A 16,589-nucleotide genomic window follows, 5' to 3' on the forward strand; every position below is an offset into this window, starting at 1 on the left:
TTGGCGTAAGCACTGTTATCAGCCGAACGATGATTTTTTTTTATTTGCTCAAAGTGTTATATCTGTTCTACCACAGACTAACAGACACAACACTTTGAACAAATTTTGAATAAAATCATTGTTCGGCTAAAAGCAGTACTTTACGTTAGCAACACTAGCACCATTTGCTGCCGTGTTCGCACTGCCTTTTCTATTTCGACATCAGCGCTAGCGTACGTGCATGTGTCAAATTGGGAACCTCAATATTAGCATGCGATTGCATGACAGCGCCCCAGACGGTTTTTTTTCTTCACTTATCATTTATTTGACACGGCACATGTACAATTTATTGTTTAACGGCGCAAATTATATCTAATGACTTGAATACTAAAAGCTAATTTTTTATCCTCGCTGCCGACTACGAGCTGAAATTGGGTCTAACTTAAAACTAACATGGATTTTCAAATCATTGTTTTGTTGTTAAATGGGCGTCTGATGATCTTCGAATAGCCATGAATATGCAGTATGTATGATATGTTCTGCTGAGCCACGATGTCATGACCTGGAACAGAGGCTTGTAAGCCTCGGGTCCTGGGGGTATTGTGCAGGGTCTAGTTGCTGGTTCTGTGCTTAAGGTTCAAATGTGTTCTTGTCGTTTGGTTGGGTGTGAGTGGAGAGGAACGGGACTGGGGCATAGATGGATTTCAGGAAAACGTTTATAAAAGACATGTAGGGTAGGTCACGGCTCGCCAAGACATCACGAACAGGAACAGCCGGTTGCCTACTTCCGGCCTGAAGGGAAGCTATTAATTTACACTTGGCATCACGGTGTACAGGGCACGACCGAACAACATGCTCTATGTCGTGATAACCTTCACCAGAGGCACAGATACCGCTTTCTCCGAGCCAAATACAACTGAGATGCGCGTCAAATCTATAGTGGTTCGACATAATCCGAGACATCACGCAAATGAAATCCCGACCTACATCCAACCCCTTGAACCACAGGCTCGTTGACACCTTGGGGATAATGGAATGTAACCACCTTCCCAATTCCCCTTTAGTCCAAGAATTTTGCCAATTGATGATCGCATTCAACGGTGTTATGCGATTGAAAATTTGAAATGATCGTTTTTCTGTGGCAATGGAGCTAGGTGTTACGTCCGTTAGTCTGTGGTTCTACTGTACCACAACGCTCGATCCGTTATTTCTGCCAAGTATAATTCCCTAGAGAGGTTCCAAGTCACAGGTCACATCAAAGAAACATTTGCATTGAAAAAATTAACTTTTTTTTGAATGGGGATAACAAACTAAGACAGATAATTGGATCTGTTAAATTCCCCATGGTAGGTAATTATATCAGCTTACTTACACGAAAATTCTACGTCGTTGTGAGCGTTTTTCTGGAAGTTAACCGGAGCTTTCGCCATGGTGTTGAGTTGTTTTTGAGATCTTTCTCCGTTTTATTTATCAATTCTTCCTCAGTTTTCGCGACAAAATTGTTGAAGTATATCGTACGCTTCGGGTTCGCCCAGAAATTCTCGACGGGACGCAATCATCAATTCCTTCTCAGTTTACGCGACAACATTGTTGGTGTAGATTTTACGCTTCGGGTTTTTCCAGAAATTCTCGATGAGTCGCAGCTGAGGTCGTTGGGCGGGTGAAACCGACTTGGGTACTACATCTATAATCAGCTGCTTCATCTCTTTCAACGATCGCTTCAAATAGTGGGCTGACGCTGCCAGACACGGTCAGAACACCGCCCTCATTATGTTTCTTGATGAACGACGCAACTTCCAGCAGGCACTTCGTACTATTAATGTCTCCGTTCACGGCCAGTCCGGAGCAGAGGAAGAGTGGCTTTGACATTCCGTTCTCGCTGATTGTCAGCCACAGCAGCACTTTTTTCGAGAACTTGGTGTATGAAATGAAGTTCACCTCGGAACTCATTTCCTTCGTGGAGAAATTAAAACACGAAGTGCCCTGCCAGTCGTTGCCATTCAGAGTGAGATAAGTATCGTCGTCCATCACTTGACCATCTTTTTCAACTGCTACCGCTGCGTCATTGTCTGTAACTGTTTGCCAGGTACTTTTTCACTGTTTGGCAGGTTGCACTGACCTCTCGGTCAATCACACGCAGCGATGTAGACACTCGGTCTTCCTCTTCAGCATCCTTCAGAGCATCCTTCAGAGCTTGTCGCTCAGGATCGTCAGCCGTCCGGAACCGGGCTTTCTTTCGATGCTCTGATTGTTGCCCAATAATGCCAAGATGCTATAGACCAGGTGCCGCAGGATGTCCGTTTTTGACGCGGTGGGGTACCGTTTTTTGAATGCGCACGCTTATGAACGAAGTAGCTTCACTGTTTCCGCCATCACGGTTGAAGTTCGACTGATAGTACTGTCAAATCATTTCTATTGACTCATGGGTTACTATACGAATGTGTCCTAACAGAAGAACAGAAAGCTTTTGATTCTGTAATAAAGTGTCCCAGAAAAATCGATATTGAAAAAGTTTGAAGAAAATTTTTCTTGCTTCCAAAAAGTTTTTTTTTTTTTTAATTTTTATATGTGATTTACTGTCTCTTATATAGTCTCGGTATCAATAAGGAAATAGTTGAAATTATTTTGATAAATTTTAGCATACCGAACTTTTAAATTTTCTAAACTATTATGCTCGACTGGCTCCGGTTCGATCTGCTCCGATCCGAACGGATTCCGCCGGACTGTTAATATAGGGACTGTAAACTCCCCTAGATAGTATTTCGCCACTTCGTTTCATTTACTACAGCGAGAAACTATTGATACCATTTTGATTGGATGGTTCGTTTATTCAGTGGGGAAAATTTCATCAAGGTTAAAGCACGAATGAGGCTAGAAAAAATCAACGATGGAACGCGGTAGGCGAAAAACCATTTGGCACACTCACGTTAAGAACCCAACGTGTTCAGGAGGAAATAACGCGAAATTCCTAAAATTTCAACTGTAAATAGCGTACTCAAACGTTACTGGGAAATCTCTACGTTGGAACCGGAGAAACAAAATACGTTTAGAAGTGAACATATGATCGAAAACGCAAAACATCAGCAAACTCTCTAACGGGACGTTGAAACAAAAGCTGGTTCCCAAAACCCGTACGAGCAAGCGTTGACCAAGTACAAAGGATGCATTTTAATGGGCATGATGCAACATACGCATGAATGGATTTCGGACAAATACCCTGTAACAAAAATTGAACTTGCTACGCATAAAGGAGATGTTGTGGGTTAGATTCAGATTAATTTACACAGGTAAATTTGCCCGTAAGTCAATGATCTGACAAGGAATCTGTGTTTAAGTCTCGGAAAAAACGAAAATGGATAGGGACACCCAAAGTCACAGGAATGGTTGAATAGCTATTTTTTCCGAATTGAGCTTTTGGAGTGCACCTGTGTTGACCAGGGCTTTCAATCCCCCAAATTGTATGAATTAAAGAAATTGGGCAAACTAAAGAAAGTAGCAGAACCATAACAAAACCCAGCTTAAAAAACATAGTACACCCAACGCAAACGGGGAACATTTTATTACTTTAGGGCAATTTTTTATTACTTATTGTGTCTTATGACTGCGCATTATACACAAATAGTAATAACCGAAAAGTAACAAAAATTATGACGGGCACACGCTTGTATGTGTTTCTGCAGGAGAACATACAGCCAAGCACCGCAGTGCATGTGTTAGCAAGACTTCACTCGCTGCATTTGTATTGATGCAACGATCAGATTCATTTTTGCTATCTTCATCCACACATAATGAGAATCTCACCCGTCAATCTCAAATGTCTAATTAGAAACACTTTCGTTTCGTCCCCCAGTGTTTACATGAAATGAAAATATGTTATACTGTCTGAACAGAGTTGCCGAAGTTGCGAATATTGGATGGGCACGAGTTTTGTATTTTATAACAGGTGCAAATGAGTTTCCATGAACCAATGAGTATGTGTTTTGGATAGCTTGCAAGAAAGCGAATGTTTTTGTTTTTCTCTAACACAGTTTACAGATCGTGATGTCATTAAAAGACGCATTTCAAGTCTTTGAAATCATCAACGTTTGCATACTCTATGACGGGGAAAATGCTGCTTGGCAGCTCTTGTCATATTCTTCCTCTACTCCGTATGCATACAACGAGCGAACTAATACACGCTCACCGGATGAATTGGAGATTGAAGAAACTTGTAACATGTGCAACATATGCGACGGTATGTGATTTTTTTTTTACTTAAGATGGAAAGGGAGCAGTTTTTGCATGTGGTTGCAAGTGATTGAAACGACCATTATTAGATAGTCGTACTTCCGTAACACGTGCTAAATATATGACAGTATGTGTTGTTACTTGACTGGGGAAGAATTTTATTACCTTTTTAGTAATAGGTTTGTTGCCTTAAAGGCAATTTTGCGCTATTGCTTCTAAGATAATAAGGAAAAGTTTTGCGTGTAGTAGAATAAAATAAAATTGATTACCAACAGAAGGTTTTTTCTCAGTGTATTTTTGGCGAAGCATTATCCCAACACTTCATTCTTAGACAGGCTTTTTAGACGTTTTCTAAGCTACAGTATTTTAGAGAAAGTGTATTCCAAAATTCGAACACACTTTAAGAAAATTACTCTTGATTCCAAAAAACAATTCCACCCGTGGAAAAAACTCAGTTTGTCCGACAACAAATGTGTGCAAAATTTCATTGAATTCGAAGCCACTCAAAATCGGTCGATAAGTAATTTAGCAATAAACTTGAAACAGTGTTTGAATAAAATTTATCAAATGATCAAAATTTTCACCTGTATATACTTTCAGGTTTTATTTCGGTTTGAATCAAGTGGTTCGAGTCGTACATTAATGTTTGCCAATTCTACTGTATTAATCAACTACCAAGCGCCTGCATCGTATCTAGACAGGAGCTGATTGCTTTTCGACGCCAATGCATAAATACATAATTCGAATGTGTCTCAAAACAAAGAATGTACTGCAGATTGATGTCTCAGTTTCTGCTTTGCAGCTTTCACGTCTTTTTGTCACGTCTCACGGTTATTATGACACGAAGCGAGCGTAGCTTATTTCTGTAACCCTCCATATAATACTTGCGAATGTATAACCATTTTTTTTTCATACACAACACTAAATCACAAAAATTTCCCTAATTGTTGAACAACATGCATATTGTGGAGAATATTTCTGCCCAACCAATGCTATGCCGCTGCGGGTAACAATTTTCTATAACGATTTTCATTTCAATTGACCAATTTAGCTAACCTTTCGTCTCCGTTATCGACTCAGTATCGGGTACAGCGCGCTCCACGCTCCAGTACCATTTTATGGCATTGTTAGCGCATCGATTCGAAAAACTTTTAATTAAAACAGGCCTATCACCACCAACAGACCCAGTAACCGAATGCTGCTCTGTTCGCAGGACGACAAAGGCAGTTCAACGATGAAATTGGATCCGCGCGAATTCCAGAGGTACACGCTGTTTTTGACTGACAGAACCATGCTCTGTTTTTTTATCAAACACCACACTGCAACTGGTTGACGCTTTATAAACTGGCAATCGTATACTGTGTATTCAAAATTGAAAGTTTCTGATCTTTTTTCAGCGGAAAAAAGCATTGCAAATGAGAATACCAACGCTGTACTTCATTTGAAGCGTTTTGTATTTTCCCACAATTCCACGGTTTTTTATCGTGAAAGTTTCCCGGCATCTCATTTACAAAATTTTAATTATACACTAGACCTACTGAATGACATTTTTGCTTAACCCAGCCCGGCTAAACAGTCTTGCTGATGCTGAGATTCGTTTTAAACTGAATGGAAAAAGTTTCAGCAAAATCAGTGAATAACGAAGAACAAGAACATGGCTCGAGCTGAGCTGTTTTCTGTTCATAATCACTTTAATTAAAGAGTGTAACTTTTTAGAAAGACAGCACAAAAACCTTTCGCTGTGTCGCCGGTAGTGAATTTGAGTTCCGTGCTCGGGGAAAGCGAGTGAAGGAGTTTTTGCGCAGGGGCACTTGCAAGCTTCCCGTGAGTGTTGTTTGTTTTGATTTCCACGGAGCTCATGAAGGACGTTCGAAAGTTGTGCCGGAACGGAAAGTGCCCGGCTAGCTAGGAGAGCGTAATAATGGGAGTAAGGAAATGAGAGAGAGAGAGAGAGTGAGGGAGCGAAGTTTGATCCTGGAAAGTTTTGGCGCGTGATGATGATAGCAGCTTTCCGCCTCCCAGAAGCATAATCAGTTGCATACGGTGCAGGTAAGCGAGCGGTTTGTAAGATCGATTCTTATCGTGTTTGGCTGGCGTGGGAGCCACGGAATCGCGTGTTTCGCGTCTGTGCTTATTTACTCTAAGGATAAAGAAAAATCACTAGTGATAATTGCGGTTCAATTAGACTCAATTCTGTCTCCGGTGACGCGGATCTACCGAGTGATGGAGGAAAACTAATTTTGGATACGGTTTATCAATACCCAAACAGGATACGGATGTTAATGGAGCTACCGGTTTCCCGATCATTAATCTCGATTTAAATCAAGTGATTGATTGTGCCTGAGTGGTTTCAGAATGCTCAATCGTTCTGCTGCTGAGTGGTTCTAGATTGTGCTCATTAGCGGATAAAATAGTTTCCCCCACATTTTACCCGATCCCGATCTCGAGTGCAGGTTGAACGCAGAGTCCATCATCGTGTTGGCATGCTTGGTAAAAGGTCCCAAAAACCATCCCCAGTGCGATGAAGTTGATTGAGCATACATGGGTGGAATTTGTAATGTGCTTGATGTTTTTCCCGGCGGTTTCACCTTTGAAGTTCGAGCTTCCAGTGTGGGGTTTGGTGCTGTTGCTAGTGTCACTTTGGCCGCAAGTGTTGTGCCGCGACGAAAAAGTGATTTTCCACCGCAGAAAAGGATACCACTGTTGGTGACTAGTGGCGGTTTTGCTATACTCTCAGTGTCTTCATCACATTCACCCGCCGAAAGTGATGGTAGATCCACTTAAAATCTTCTGGGTACTCACGAACAGCACGTATCTAGGTAAGTGGGGCGATTTTCTGCTGCACCTTAAAGGCGAATCGTTTGCTCACCCTTTTAAGCAGCGGATAATGGCGCGAGAACGTTAAATCGCTTGACGGTTATTGCTATTTACTGCTAAAATGTGCGAAACTTGGCGACTTTGTACCGGTTTGCTGCATTCGAAAGGATCCACTTGGTTTGATTGCAGTCCTCGCAGGCGAGTGTCGCTCGCGTGGAAAGCATTTTAATATTAAACCCGAGGAGCACTTTGCAGTCAGTGATAATACAAAAACTGGTCCACGATGGTTGTTTCGTTTATGTTTGTGCATTCGAATGAATTGATGACTGAACGCTTTACTACTACTTAATAGGCGAAAGTTGTACAAGTTTTTCGGTGTACAGTTTCATTTGAATTAAATGGTCAGTAATGAAGAACAATACAACTGATTTCATCTTAGATTAATGGCTAGTGCCTAGGAGCTTGACAGTAGAATCGAGAGCAGCGAGAGAAATCTAACATATTCTTCAGCAGGCCGTTCGTGGAAGCTAAAGTTTTCACCATCCTACGATTAGCTTCATGGAACTATAAAACAATAAGTTTCTGCTAATGGCCAGCGTGATCTCTTCCAAAAGTTTCACTTATTTTAATTACTTTTTTTTCGTTGTTTTAATTACAATTCTCTTTCATTCATATCATTTTTGTGGCTATTTTCTTTACTTAAGTTGAGATTATGATACATATTCTTAACTACGTTATAAAAATAACTCTCAGCCATATTTGAACTATAGATCAAAACCGTGATGCTGCTTATACAGCTCAACCAACAGCTGGGGAGACAAAACACCGCAATCCTATTCGCTTCATTTATTGTCCCCACTGAGAGTGCGTTAATTGTGTCACAACTGTGGAGTTTTCCCTTCAGGGCATAGCTATTGTTGAAAATCCCATATCAACTGTTAGCCGCTAGCTTCGAGAAATAAAAGATTTTCTTAAGCTGTGAGACTCAATTGAAATTACGCCATAAGCACGATGGCTGCAGTCGTTTACCGGCATGTGGAATCGAAATCAACCATTTGAGATTAAACGGGTATTAACATATTTGAATTTTTTTAAATATATATTTATTTATAATATATGCAAACTCTAATGATTCTCTTTTGGGAACAAAATTACTTGAAATCAATTTTATGCGAAAAGGATTTCATAAGTTTGTTGTCCGTAAAAAATCAAAATACCAGAATTTCAGGCGAAAAATACTAATTGACACTCAAAAAGGTCATATTCCAGTGAAAAATGACTTCAGAAAAATACGATTTCGAACATAAATCATAATTTTCAGTTCAACTATTAGAAATAAGCTGAACAATTAGAACTTTCGTTACTAAAATTTTAAAAGGCTGTTTCTGTATTTGTATTTGTGTTTTGGTTTATTCATCTGACAACATTGACCTTATCTACATTAGTATAATAGCTTAAATCTAAAACTCAATCTATTGCAACTTACGAAAATTTGATAGAAAAAAAAGTCAAAATACGTTTGAGAAAAAAAACGTCCTGGTGGCGGTACTCGTTTGACATGTTTGTTCAAGAATGTATCAAGACAGCGAGCCTTGGTATCGTCAGAGGAAGAAGAAGACGATTATCGCAGTAAAATGTGATTCTACCGCGACCACTTCGAAACTTGATTTAGATCCAACAACTGACACCTGTCCTCGTAGTGAAGAAGACTATTAGGTGTACTCCAGGGTAGACATCTCATAGCGATACGAACCTTTGGAAATGATAGCGATATAATGTTGGTTGAACGTGACCTTGTGTTCCAATAGAAGATCGTTGATCAATGCGTTCAAGGGTACATAACAACGATGGAATTTTAAAATCACACATTTAGCGATGCTTATTGTGAGCTTGTTTCTGTTACACCAGTCACTAAAGGTATCCAACGATGCTTGAGGACGGTAGCGTTCCTAGACAGATGTCACACAAAGGTTGATCTTCAGATCGTCGACATATACTAATACGCACCCGGCGCCCAGCAAAATAATGATAAACTCGAAGTACAAGGCAAACAGAGGACGTAGATTAATGCCTTGAGGTACTTCGGAAATGTTGCTGAATGCATGTGAAACCAGTTTGACACTCAAAGTGCGGCCTGAAACATACGAGCTTAGTCATGAAGTCAGTATCTCAGACACGCCGAGTGTATGGGTATAAACCCATGTTGATCAATTAGAATATAGTTTCAGTTTTCTCCAGAGAAAAATGCAAAAGAAAATCAGCATTTTACACTATAGCTTTTTCAGTCTTAGGGGTGTATAAAAACGCTACTAGGTTTTATGTCCGATGTTTCGGCCTTTGAATTTGGCCTTCCTCAGGGGATCTACAAATTTATTAAAAACATTTTATGAAAATAGTACATTTTTTTTCGTCTTCAAAAACTCTGACATTGTTTTTTTTCAAAAAACTTACGTGAAGTTGACCGTTTTTCGTTCAGCGTACAAAGCTTTACGATAAGTTGTCATAGCTCTCTATAGAGCAAGATCGCGCCAAATGACCTATGGTCGAATATCGACCATTTTTGATTTGAATGAAACTTTGCACACGTATTTGGCTTAGCAAACTGAGCATTTTTCACAGATGGAGAGATTTTTTACACCCATGAGTTACATTCTAAAAGGGCGTATGCCTTTTGGCATAGGTTTTATTCGAAACATTGTAGCCCAGAAACCGTTGGTTGTATAGAAAAACTGTCTGAAAATGAGTTGTAGGGAATTAAAAATGCACCATAAAATAAATATACACTGTACAAAAAAACATTTTTTTGACCAAAAAAAAATTAAAAATAAACATTAAATTTCAATTCAAAAAAAAGAGTTGAATTTTTTTTAAAAGAAACTTGACGTTAATGCGCAACTTTTAAAAAAAGTCCTGGATGGAGAAATGGAAAATATTTTTTTTATGGTAGATTAATTTTTTTTTAAAAATTCTAACTCAAACAGTTTTCAAAATATTTGTATTCTGATGATTTTAAAAGATGCAGAGAGTCATTTTGAATCAAAAAGCTCTTAGTAGTAAACATTCTAAAGGCATCGGTTTTCGAGTTATTTTTAATTTAAGCTCGAAAAATTATTAATATTTCGGAAAATACACGTTTTTCTTAATTTGTCCATGGTTCTCTAGCAAAAACCATGCGTTCATTGGAATGCTTGATCAAAAATATACAATTCATTCTTTGACAACCAAACGATTGGATAAAAAACTCAAGCGCTAAACCTTAGCCTACCTACACGTTCCCCCTTTCCGGATGTTTTATAAAAAAATATGTTTGTCATGCAACACTACCTTCTTGTTTACTAATAATAACTGTTTGTAAAGTACGCAACCAATAACTACTGGGTTACCTATAATATCTGTTTTCGTATATAAATACGATTGCACTACTCCAGATGTGTTAGTAACAGTTTGCATTTTGTGAAGATGAATAAAGTGAAAATGGAATACACCAAGTCCAAATGCTGTAAACCCTTTCCTGATCATCGGTGCTCATCAAGCTTACGCAAATTAAACGAAAACGTTATTGCAAAATTAAAAATATTGAACAGTCAAGCTCATTTTAATACGTCTTTATCAATTTGTGATTCGTGTAGTTATTGGAATGATAGTCAAGTCACCATTCATCCCTTCGTTGTTTACTATTCAGAATCTGGAACACTTAAAAATATCAGCTTCATCACAATATCGGAAGTACTCCATCATGATACTGTTGCGGTTCAGGTGTTCATTTCCAAATTATTGAGTTTTTTGAAAACAACAATAGAGTTGAAAAAAGCGATATTAATGTCTGATGGAGCTGCCTCACAATATAAAAATAGAAAAAACTTTGCAAGTCTTTGCAAGTTCAAAACAAAATATAACGTCGATGCAGAGTAGCATTTTTTTTGCGACTTCTTATTTTAAAGGCCCATGCGATGCAATTGGTGGCATATTAAAACGAATGGCAGGAAATGCAAGTTTAGCTAAAGAACATGAACATCCCATTACAAGCGCAAAAGAATTGTATGATTGGGCTAATCAGAAAAGTAATGAAAATTCATCAAAAATGTCATATAGTTGGGTATCATATGAAGAATATGAACAAGGAGTAACAAAATGGAGCAATATTTTCAAAAAATCTATTATAATAGCTGCCACACAAAAGTATTACTCTTTTGTTTCGATTTCAGAAAATAAGATACAAAGGAAGCTGTTTTCAAAAGTTGACGAATCATTTACTTATGATGTATATAAAATATAAGGTGAAACTAGTTCTGTAAAGTATCTATGTCATAAAAAAATATGTTCCAAAGATAATAAAACTCGAAAATAAATATTTGATTCTTATATCACTTAGAACATTTAACTCTTTTCTTGAGAACCGTTCGCCCAATCGTTTTGTGGTCAAAGAATCAATTGTGTATTTTTGATCAAAGATTCCAATGAACGTATGGTTTTCGCTGGAGAACCATAGACAAATTAAGAAAAACGTGTATTTTCCTAAATAATTATAATTTTTCGAGCTTAAATTAGAAATAATTCGAAAACCAATGCCTTCAGAATGTTTACTACCAAGAGCTTTTTGATTTAAAATGACTCTCTGCATCTTTTGAAAACATCAGAATACAAATATTTTGAAAACTGTTTGAATTAGAATTTTTATAAAAAAATTAATCTACCATAAAAAAAATATATTTTTCATTTCTCCATCCTGGACTTTTTTTCAGAAGTTGCGTATCAACGTCGAGTTTCTTCAAAAAAAAAAAAAATAAAAAAAAATTCGATTTTTTTTTTAAATTAAAATTTAATTTTTATTTTTAATCTTTTTTGGTCAAAAAAATTTTTTTTTGTACAGTGTATATTTTTTTGCATTTGTATTTTTATTTCCCTACAACTCATTCTCAGACAGTTTTTCTATACAACCAACGGTTTCTGGGCTACAATGTTTCGAATAAAACCTATGCCAAAAGGCATACGCCCTTTTAGAATGTAACTCATGGGTGTAAAAAATCTCTCCACCTGTGAAAAATGCTCAGTTTGCTAAGCCAAATACGTGTGCAAAGTTTCATTCAAATCAAAAATGGTCGATTAAATTTTCGCGTATTTCCAGACGATTTGAAATGATTTTGCTCTATAGGTTCTCTTTCAAAATACTTATATTGAAACGTTAGAGTTAGTTTGAGCTTTAGAAACTACCTACAAACTTTTACCACATCACAAAGCGTTGGTGGATTTAATTCGTTTTCTCGGGCTTTTTATCACACCTCTGGAAACACCAAGATGGACTCTAACTTATAATTTTCGTTTCTATATAATTAAATGCTTGAAAATAGTATTTGTGTGGTTAATAGATATAGGGCAGGAGAGATACTCTATCCCGCTCACTATTCCTGCTCAGTGGAGATAAAATTTGCATCTATTGGTAATGGTTTTGGCTGTAATGTCGTTTCAAGCTGTATTGGTGTTAACGCTGGTGGTGGGATATGTGTTTTGGTTCTGGTTGTTTTTCGCAATCGTATGCAATAGTCCGGCTGAATGAAAAACGGTACAACTTTATGAAATTTTTTGAGAAAAAACCATGTCAAAGTTTTTGAATAGGAAAAAAATGTACTATTTTTATAAAATATCTTTAATAAATTTGCAGATCCCCTGAGGAAGGCCAAGTTCAAAAGCCGAAACGTCGGACATAAAACCTAGTAGCGTTTTGATACACCCCTAAGACTGAGAAAGCCGTATTTCCCTTGAAATTTCATGATCCAGTCGTCTTTAAATTTTCATAATATGTTTAGGAAAAAAATATTGAAAATACAGCGTATAATCTATGTAAGACATCATAAGGGCAAACCTTATGGGCAACCGTTATAGACGAACATTAATTTTCCGTCTTATTGAATTGGCTTTGTCTTATACCACAGTAAATTACTTATATTCCTTTAGGGGCCGTTCAATTATTACGTAAGCATATTTTTCCACTTTTTTAACCTCCTCTATTTGCTGACGTAATTACTGAACGGCCCCTTAACAAAATTCCCTGCGTTGGATTTGACATCAATTTTGTAGTTTCCAATTTGAGTTTTTTTTTCAAATGAGGTAAAACTTATGCTTATTGAAAGGTTACAGGATTTATGGTAGCTTATGTAGAACATAACAAAGTTCCATTAACTCATTACTTGCGTTCCTAACTGAGGCATTCCATGGAAAATTACTAAAGACGAATATTTTATTAGCATGTCATTTCCGATTTTGCTGAATTTTGTGCAGTTGTTACTTTTTGATAAATAGATCATTTTATGGTTTAATTTTTCAGTTCTTTATGTAGACTCAAGACTGCTATTTCAAAAGGTCCTTTCCAGAAAGGTGATTAATGTGTAAAATATATATTTGTGCGCCGAATGTCTCATAATGATGAAAAATATTCCTTGTGTCTAAACCGTTTGTTTGATTCGGAAAAGTTCCTTTTGAAATAAATAAACACTGTAAAAAAATTTAAAATAAGAGGTTTTTTTCCATAAAATCATAGTTTTATTAGTTTGTATTTCACCGTCAATAATTAGCAGTGTATATTTTTTTAAACGAAGAAAATACTATCTACAACTTTGCTGAAGTCATAACATGAATCAAACATATCTTTTTGGCTCAGAAAAAAAGTTTTTTTTTTACTTCTAATTCTACCAGCAACAAATTTTGACAGATAGTAGCAAACATTATTGCTTTCAATATTAAAACCCTTTTTAGTGTAGAATTTTTCACTCACCAGTCTCATTTCTGGATAGGCAAAATACTACAAGGTATACAGCTCTAGGGTTGTATGAAATGGTGACGTGGGACTAAACACTGTAATTACAGATAGAACTAGTTCCTTTGTTCAGTGATTCACGTATTTTAATTCTCAGCCTTCCCTTCATTTTTCAAAAATATTTTGAACAGTGCTTGAAAGAAATTAATTTACACTTGGTGATATTGTGCCTGTAACGTTTTTTTTTTGTGGGCAAAAAACATCCAACAATTACAACGAAGTTAAAGTTTTGCTTCACAAGTTTGTTTCATTTGCCAACAATTTCACTGTATTACGAAGACAGCTTATATGAGTATATTATGTTATTTGTAAAGTTAAAAATAAAAAATATCATATAACAATGTTGAAATGTAAAAAAAAGTATCTGAAAAAGTAAATGGACAAAAAAATCACAAGCACTCGCCGGCTTTTACTCTTCTATAAATTAGTATTTTTATGAACTTACTCGTTCGATATTATGTCGGTCACGATTTTTTAGTGAATTTCGAAGATAAAATTAAACAAAAATATCTTATAACTTATAACCGTTACAACAATGTTCAATTCTTGTTGAGTAATTTTAGGTTTTTATGGTAACCATATTCATGAAATAAATTATCAATCGCCATCAGTAGCAGCATTGCAGTTTTGGTTGCACGCGAATAGTAGTCCAGTCCGCTGCAATGATAGACGACGAGATACCAGCGGCGCTCTGCTTCACATATACTCTACGGTACTGCTACTTTTACCAGTATGTTTTCTTTCAAGACATCAGATTCTATTACGCTCTAACAGTAGGTTTAGAAATTGTTCAAACTTTTCGAAAACTCTTTACCTTCGAGACATCAAATTAGTCTAGGTTCGTAATAGCAAACATAAATTGAGCTATTGGGACGGAGAGACTCTGTCAATTCATTTTTGGATATTGATACAGAGAATATCACAGGGAATGGTTGGCTATTGTTAACCATCATGTGGTTATGCTGTTATTACCGTTTGTAATCTGACGCAACATTTGCCAGTTTCATTTCCAATTTTACAGAATGCATACCAGTATAGAAAACAAAGACGTAGCTCAACTTCAAAAGAACAACTGAACAAAGTTTCAGCGAAATCTAAAATGATTGATCAGTAGGGGTAAACAGGGTAAGACCGCCCTGCGGGGTAAGACCGCCCACCGTAGTTTTACTAGTTTAACGTGTCTATTACAGTATAATTACATAACATTTTGCACGTTTTTCTGTTTTGATAGTGCACGAACGGTCGCAGAAATAATCAAAAACAACCTTTCAGCTGGCAACCAGTCAATGCGCTATTGTTTTGCGGCAACGGGACTTAAGGTTTTTCAGTCTAAAAATCTATTGTTTTGTTCGTGAAAATACGTCTAATCGCTTGCCTGAATCAATCTTCTTTAGGAAATATCGAAGTCCGTGAGTAATCTTGTAATTTTGACTACTTTTTCGGTCAAATATGAAAATGTTCCACTGGGGGTAAAGTCGCCCACCATACGAGGGGTAAAACCGCCACGAATCCAACTGCTTGTTGTTTTACTTCAAGACCCAAATGCCTCGACACTACAAATGAAATATTTACAGGATCAGTAAAGCAACTTCAAGCCACATAAGACATCGATGTTAATCGACCATTTTCGATTTGGTTTAAGCTTTTCTAGTAATATATTTTAACAAGACTCATTTTTGAAAAAAGTAAACCTGTGTGAAAATGGTGTTAATGAACCAAAATAATTTTAGAGCCAGGACGGTGTCTTTGATAGGTATGACGTCTCCGGCAGAATTGAAAATAGTAGTTTTTTACTTTCGAAAAAAGTACACACTCTAAAAAAATTTAAAGAAAAAATATAGAAATAGAATTAAAAATATATTTTTTTTCAAATTTTTTTGAAAAAAACATGTTTTTGCCTGTAAAATCTACAAAAGGTAAGCTAAAATTTTAGGGTTGTTGAATCATGGAGTAATAGAAATACTAATAGCTCAATTTTTGTAATGTTTTTTTTTACGGTTTATTTGGTGTATAGAGTCGTTTGTAATTTTCTTCTTCAAAAAAAAAAAACAGAAAATTGAAAATATAAATAAAAGGAATAATAATTATTAGTATTTTTCTATACATAATAAGTCTTCAAAAGAATCATACAGATAGGTTTAATGAGTTTTAATTTTTAGCTCAAAGATAGGTATATTATGAATTCAATATCTTGAAAAACCCCAATCCTGAAAAATCTATTTATTTTGAAAACCAAAAAAGTTACCTAAACATTGATTTGAACTTGAAAAATCAGAGAACAAAATAAGTTAAAACTTAGAAAAAAATTTTTTTTTCAGATTTTTCACAGTGTATATTTTATTTAAAAAGAAAAAAAATACCATCTACAACTTTGTCAGAGACACTATACCGATAGAATCAACCGTTTCGGCCCTAAAAATATTGTTTATCCTCAAAAAATGGTGGGCGATCTTACATCGCTGGTGGGCGGGCTTACCTCGCATGAAAAAGATCTGTACATTTTCAATGAATTTTTAAAATTAAAAAAAAAAACTGGAAAATAAACAAAAATATTTCAGTTCTTATTTTTAAAATGCGGGTATTGGGGTACATTTTACAAAAAAACGTTGTTCTAAATAAGCAATCGGGCATACAAAACACACGTTTTTGTTGAAGACCAAACATTTCCAGGACTTTTCCTTAGAAAGTTATAGCACATTTCAGCATATTTTTTCGATAACTTTAACAACGTATAGAATAATGATTAGGTGGATTG

The 16,589-nt window shown here is 36.3% G+C and overlaps 1 protein-coding gene across 3 annotated transcripts in view; it reads left to right on the plus strand.

Annotated features, from left to right (window-relative positions):
- Nucleotides 1-16,589, plus strand: part of LOC129731065 (neural-cadherin) — a 393,666-nt gene that overhangs the window by 232,908 nt on the left and 144,169 nt on the right. Inside the window, exon 1 of one of the 3 annotated variants that reach the window (XM_055690806.1) lies at nt 6,251-7,025. The exons of the other annotated variants lie outside the window; for them this stretch is intronic. Within the exon in view, the coding sequence (XP_055546781.1) occupies nt 6,974-7,025 (52 nt within the window). The 5' untranslated portion in view covers nt 6,251-6,973. Of the gene's footprint in view, nt 1-6,250; nt 7,026-16,589 lie in introns of those variants that run through there. 3 annotated transcript variants of the gene reach the window in all.

The sequence above is a fragment of the Wyeomyia smithii genome, chromosome 3, assembly GCF_029784165.1.
Source record: "Wyeomyia smithii strain HCP4-BCI-WySm-NY-G18 chromosome 3, ASM2978416v1, whole genome shotgun sequence".
In the NCBI taxonomy this organism is placed as follows: Eukaryota; Metazoa; Arthropoda; class Insecta; order Diptera; family Culicidae; genus Wyeomyia; species Wyeomyia smithii.